This window comes from Solanum pennellii, chromosome 7, assembly GCF_001406875.1.
Source record: "Solanum pennellii chromosome 7, SPENNV200".
Classification (NCBI taxonomy): Eukaryota; Viridiplantae; Streptophyta; class Magnoliopsida; order Solanales; family Solanaceae; genus Solanum; species Solanum pennellii.
Window position 1 is genome coordinate 8,845,876 of NC_028643.1, and position 7,066 is coordinate 8,852,941.

At 33.7% G+C, this 7,066-nt stretch overlaps 1 protein-coding gene across 1 annotated transcript; it reads left to right on the top strand.

Moving 5' to 3' along the window:
- Positions 1-584: 584 nt before the first annotated feature.
- On the top strand, positions 585-2,733 carry LOC107026474 (ribosomal RNA processing protein 1 homolog). Its single transcript, XM_015227448.2, has one exon. It carries the CDS (start codon positions 710-712, stop codon positions 2,492-2,494), a length of 1,785 nt encoding a protein of 594 aa, XP_015082934.1. The 5' UTR covers positions 585-709; the 3' UTR covers positions 2,495-2,733.
- The last annotated feature ends 4,333 nt before the right edge of the window (positions 2,734-7,066 follow it).

A 7,066-nucleotide genomic window follows, 5' to 3' on the forward strand; every position in this document is an offset into this window, starting at 1 on the left:
GTTTCTTGTTTGAAAGATAAATTGGGTGGATGAATAATAGGTCGGTTTAAATTATTGGGCGGGACGGGGCGGGCTATATCCAAATTTGATTTATTTTAAATTGAATAGTTCTTTTAATTCTGACCATCCACGTGTTATATTTAGCTCGAAATTATGTATATTTAGCCCAAAAGTATAACTTGTGATATATTTAAACTAGTTCATGTAGTAGAATGGTATATTCGACCCTTTACCCTTTTCTTAGATACAATTGATACATAATACATTTAAATGAATTTCTTCTTATTAACAGGAGAGAGAAAAAGAGAGGGGGGGGGGGGTAAAAATTTGTTATAAAAACTTTTTTCTTAAAAAAAATAATCAAAATATAGCTTTTTTTCATAAATAAGTTGCTAATTTTGATTTCTTCCATAATTTTTCCTCAAATTTTTAACTAAGAGATGGTTAGTTTTTAGATTATTTTTATTAAATATTTTATATCACCAACAAAATTATTTTTTTGCAATATACTATATATATTTTAAAGAATAGAAACTTATATAATCATTTCTTTTTCTTTCCACCTTATATTAATTAGGGCTATATAGAGTACAATGTACTAAAGAAAATAGCCATTTAGCCCTAACGTTCCTTTTTCCCCCAAAGGCCAAAACCCTTCTTCTTCCTCCAAACTTCTCACAAAAAGCTTCACTTTTAGGGATCTTCAACAATGAAGAAGAGACTCAGAGAATCCAAAATCAAACACCAAACAACCATTATTGACACCACCTTAACACAAGGTACTTCTCTGATAAAACATTTAGCTGCTTGTAACGCTTCCATTAGGTCAAAAGCATTCGCACATCTTCAAACATGGCTTGTAACACAAACTCAACTCGATGATGATGATATGAAGAAGTTGTGGAAGGGACTTTTCTACTGTCTTTGGCATTCTGATAAAGCCCCTGCTCAAGCTCTACTTATCAACCGTATTTGCTCTATGGTGAAAACTCTTGATTTCGGTCTTTGTTTGCATTATTTTTCTGCTTTTTTGATAACCCTTCGTCGTGAATGGAATGGTATTGACCATTTGAGATTGGACAAGTTTTACTTGCTAATTAGGAAATTTCTTAGGGCAGTTTTTGAATTGATGAAGAAATATGGTTGGAATTTGGAGATTATGGGAAAATGTAATGAGATATTGGAAAATAATGCTTTTCTTGCTACAGATAAGTTGTTGGGTCATGGGGTGAATTATCATATTGCTTCTGTTTTTCTTGATGAGCTAAAAGGGTGTTTTGTTCCGGTCCAAGAGGATGTGGTTTTCTGCTTGTTTAAGCCCTTTTTGAGTGTATTGGGAAAGTCTGAGGATAAAATTATGGTTGGGAAAGTGAAAAAATGTGTGTTTGAGGAGTTGTTAAAGATTGGGAGGAGCTTGCTGGAGAGGAGGAAGGAAGGTATGGAGGGGGATGAGAGCTATGATGATGTAGCATTTGGGGTTATCGCATTGAAAACAGGGTTTTCAGGAAAGCTTTTTGAGGTTGGTTCATCCATGGACTGTGTTCAGGGTAATAGGAAGGTGGTGTTGAAATTGCACGAGGAGTTCTTGAGGTTGGAGAAGGAGTTTGAAGCTTCGGGGATTGAATTTAGTCTGCCTGAGACGAATGAGGTTGTTGATGATGGTGAAGATGTGCCTCAGTTAATACCCATTGAGGATAATTTGACTGGTAAAGTGGGTGATTTAGAAGTGGCTGAGGATGAGAATGATAAAGGATTTGGTGATGAGGCTTTAAGGAAATGCAAAAAGGTGAAGAGAGCAGAAGATGGAGGCAGTAAAAAGGCTAAGAAGAAAGAAAAGAAAAAGAAGGTTTCTGAGGATGACACTTTGGTTGAGGAAAACGAGACCAATGAGCTCGAGGCTACTAAACGGGAGAAAAAGAAAAAGAAAAAGAAGAAAAATGGGCTTAGTAATGGTGACAGCAGGGAAAATATGATTGCTATTAATGGTGATAGTTCCAATTACGAGCTGGTCACTGAGAACAAAGTGACTTTTAATGAAGAAGTGATTTCAAATCTTCAGATGCAGTTTGAGAAGGTTGCTGCTGAAGTTGCTTCAGACGATGACAACGATTCATCTCACACACCTACTATTTCTATGAAAAAGAAGAGAAAGAGAGGAAAAATTGCTGAGGGAACGGAGTCTTGCATCCATGTTATAAGTAGTGAAGGGGATGCTGCTACAAAGAGCACAGAGAAAAGTTCAAAGAAGGTTAGGTTTGCTATGAAGAACAACCTGATATGGAAACCAAACAGTCCAATGCCTCCACAAAACTTACGGTTGCCACCCACTCTTACTCCCCGAGGTAGTGCTTTGAAGAAGGGGGTGCCTCCTGGCCCCATAAGAGAGATGCCTCTCTCCAAGAAGATGAAACAGAAAAAGAAAGGCCGCAAGATACTAAGGACCGTCTCCCCTGCCATGAAGCGACTGAAAAAGATGAAAGCTGTGTTTACTTAGTAAAGTTTAAGTTGCAGGTGCTTGTTCGTCAACTATTTTTTTTTAAACTCTGTTATTTGAGATTTTCTAAATTCATTTCTGGAACTTCACATTTCTTCTGCTTAGGATTTTTGGTAGCCTTGCCTTGGATTAAACTCTAAAGTTTCTTTGAAGAAATTTGTTCAAGCAGAGTTGATCTATGAGTTACTCTATTGTTGTATGACCATCGTGTTATAGATACCTTTATGTTTTTTCCCTCCTTTTCTTGATCATGTGATTGGAAACTGGTTTATCTATGTATCCTCTTATTGATTGGGATGTATCCTTTATGTTTCAGCCCCGCCTTTTTGGTGCTGACGTGGTACAAGCCTTAACTATATTCCGTGCTTTCTCACCAAAGGATATACAACCTTCTCTTTATAAGAAGAGGTTGACTTTAGAGTCATTATAAAATTAAAGTTTGAAGCTTTGTAATTTTGGTGTTAGTTTGGGCAGGCAAATCTTGTTTTTTTTTCGAGGATAGTAACACTATAGGCAAGTCTTGTTTTCCTGGGGATGGAAACTTATATACAGATAATATTACTAGGCTAAGCTGATAATGAGGAAATCAGCTTGCAGTAGTGGATTTGTTAGCTAAACTTAGAAAAGTAGGAGAAATTAAGAAGAAAAATTAGGTTGCAGATTTATGTCCTGGCAGGTCATCAAAAGTTTGAGATGTATGAAGGCATTTGTTCTTTAATGATTAAACTCAATTTAGATTTTTGCATTGGCAACAAATTTGATATTTACTCTTCTAAGCTTGAATTTTATAGAGAATGATATGCTAGGGAAGTAGGGATGAAGTCTCTACTCATCATACTCCTGTTTAAACCAATATAAAAAGAGAGAAGACAGAAAAAGCTAGTGAAAGGATGCCACTGGATAATATCTGCTAATCTGTATTGAGAACATGTTTCTATTGTTAGATTAAAGCATGTTTCTAGTCTATTCACACAAAAATTTGCTTGAGAAGGACAGAGAAAGGAAACAGGATGATGGGACTTCCCAAATGGGATGCATGTAAGCTTCCTCTCAGATTATGTTGTCCACCTTGAAGAAGGCAAGTAAAGTGTTTCACCTTCTCTTGCCTGTCCAATTTATGTTAGGTTGGAATAACTGATATAACTTCTCTATGCTTTACTTCCCTTTTCTACTAACTTACAAATCAAGATAATTAATTCATGGCTGTTGAATCCATTAACAGTAGCTAGTACAATGTATAATACATTTTACGACATCAAGTTTCTGAGATAATGTCTAGGAATTAAAGGGCACTGTTAGACAAGTGTAGATTATATTCATTTCCCTTTACTTTCTGGTCTTTAACCCAAATGGGCAGCTTAATTTCTGTCTTTGATTTTCTAGAACTTTGTCGTCTCACCTAAGGAGATACTTAATTAGCTAGACGTGGAAGAGTAATATGTTTATATGCTTGTTGATTTTTCTTTTCCCTTTTGAGTTATCCTTGAAATTGATGTATTGTTTGCTTTTCTTCCTTCCCTATTTTGCAATTTCTCACTTTTGAATTGTTAGAGTATGGCCCTTCCCTGGACTGTGTATGAAAGCGAGATGCTTTGTACACTGAGCTTCCCCTTTTCTAGAGAGTATATTCCAAAAGGCGTCAGTCCATTGCTATTGTCCTCTTCAAGCAGAACGAGGTTGCCTGTTGTGTGTTTAATGCATATGGCGACGTGCTATGCTTTGTGGAACAAACATATAAGATAAATAAAGATGCCAATGAGCAGTAAAAGAAAATAATAACTAAAAATACAACTGACAATTATACATAGTAATTGAGAAGACTATAATTAAGTGAAATTGATAATTAAATATCATTTAAATCAGGTTTGAAAATATGTGTTGATTCAGATGTAAAGTGCAGTCTTAAGGTTTTAATTCAACTTTATGATTAGTATTTATCTGATACTAACTTATTGATTTGCTCTTTCTAATGAGTGAAAATATCAGCATTTTTTTCTTTTTGGACAATCATATCACCTTTTTCACTTATATTTATTGTTCAGTGTCCTCTTCTCTTTGGTGCATGTGTAAAAGCTTAGTTCAAACTCACTGGCTTTTGAACTCAAAAGAAATCCTCATTTGGGTTGTCAGCATTAGTAGAACTACTTTGTAATGTTGCATCTTCTTGATTTCTGTCTAGTACTGTTTACTATCAACCAAACAAATTAAGTGGATCCTACAGTCCTGGTGAACACAAGTCTCTTAACATGTTTTGGGCCAAATGCACATTCCTTCCCTGAGGCTCAGTAACTTGCTAGCGTTTCAGTTTATGAGCACGAGTATTTGTTAGTTGCTTTGGCATACCTGTATCAGAAGACTGTTTTGACATGGGTCTATGAATATTTCAGGTGGATTTTCAAAATAAACTAGAAATTAGCAGAAAATTGCATATACCAATACCAGTTACTTTTTTTATATATATGAAGCTGGGACGACGTAAGATAGGATTTCTTTGAGTTCAGAAGCCAGTGAGATTATGTTGAAAACATAACATGGTAATCTTGCAGTGCATTCAGGTGAAGAAAGAAAGCTGCATGATTATCTTTTAGATAGTAATAGTAATACTGTTCTTTTTTTAACTCAGAATTGACAGTTTAACCTACCTGTACTGTTCATGTGAATCTATGGTTTTTGCCTTTGTGGGTATCCTTCCAATAAGGTCTGGATGAAGTTTGTGTACACTACTCTCTGCGGACCTCACTTTGTGGGAGTTCACTGGGTATGTTGTTGTTTGGAATAAAACAGTTATTTGGTAAGTATGTGTATTGGCTGGTCGAGTGAACTTCATCAGATGCCAAAGTCCTTTCAACCTTTATAGGTGTTTTTGCATGTTATTTCTATTTCCTCCCCATCTCTAAAGAAAAAAAATGAAAAAGTCTGTACAATTTATTTTTTTTCTCAAATAATATGATGTCTTCATTTAATAGGATGCAATTTGTTCACCCCCAGAAGATCGAAATGAGTTTTTCATATGATACTTGGCTTGGTTCTGTAATGTAATGTATTAGAAACTTTACTTTTATGAGTATATCTCTAGTCGGGTTGGAACAATATTTTGTTGAGATAAAAACAAAAATATTTCAATTTCAAATTGATTGCTACATTTGACCTCATTTTTTTGCACCTAATGGAAGTTCTAATTTTAATTGTGCATATTTCAGTCGTTAAGTTTGCTTGTTTTCAATGTCTGGATTTTAATCATTTACATCTTTATCATTAGGTACGTTAGTTTTTCGTACTTTATAACTACTTAATGAGTTGGAATAATGAAGATTTGTAACAGTTTTTATATCATTAAGATATCTATTTGTGATTTTCTATAAAATAAAATGAGAGTTCATTGTTACTTCGTCCACTTTTATCGATCAACACAATCTCTATGTAGCTACAATTGCCACCATTGTCAATTACTATCATCTGTCATTCAAAACCAGCAATCCATCATCCTTAGGCCAATCACAATCATCATTACTGTCAATTACCAAAATCAATTGGCATCTTCATTAAACATCATTTGCAATCATCACTATCCATCGTTATTACATTTGATAAATCACTATGCATAATTACCACTATTAATCAACATTATATCGCTAACGATCATAATTATCCACATAGCTATTGGCTATAAATAACTTTTTACTACTAATTATCTATTGTCATCACAAAATCCCTATACCATAAAATATTATCCACAAACATTATTATCAGTTTAACACCGTCCCAAATTGAAACATACAATCATCATCTCTAATTATTACCATCATTAATGTCATATAACATTTTAAAAATATTTTATTGATATAATATTAGATTAAAGTATTATTTTTAAACAAGAACAAAATTATATACATTCAAATGTTTAGAAAACAAATAATCTTAACTATTGAGTATTTAAATATTAATATACCATCTTAATACTCAATATGTCATTAATATGAGATGATATATATTTATTCTTGATTGATACCTTATTCAATGGTATGTAGTCAATGCTTATTTTCATTGTGCCATCCTTATTTTTCAAAAATAACATAGGTTTCCTGTATAGCACTATACTAGGGTCGATGAAACCCTTATCAAGTAGCTCTCAGAGTTGAACCGTCAATTCTCTCAATTGAGTTGGGTTCATATGATATGAAGGAATAGAAATAGAATGAGTTTCTAACACTAAATTAAAATTGAAATCAATTTCTCTCATCAGAGGTAGCCCGAATAAAACTTCTAAAAACACATCAACAAATTTCTGAACAACTAAAACACTGTCAATAGTAACATATTCTCCCCTCGAGTAAAGAAGGTTGTTGTATGCAAAGTAGGTGAATTGCACGATCAAGGAAGAGAAGCGCGTGAATAAGTAAATTTATAGGGCGACAAGGATGGAGGCTAAGTTACTTGTTACAACAGCTAAAACAATAACTTTCGAAAGAGTACTATATATATTGATTAATTTCAAAAAAAAGAATACACAATTTCAAAAATAAAATAATATATATCTATATCTATATCTATATATATATATATATATATATA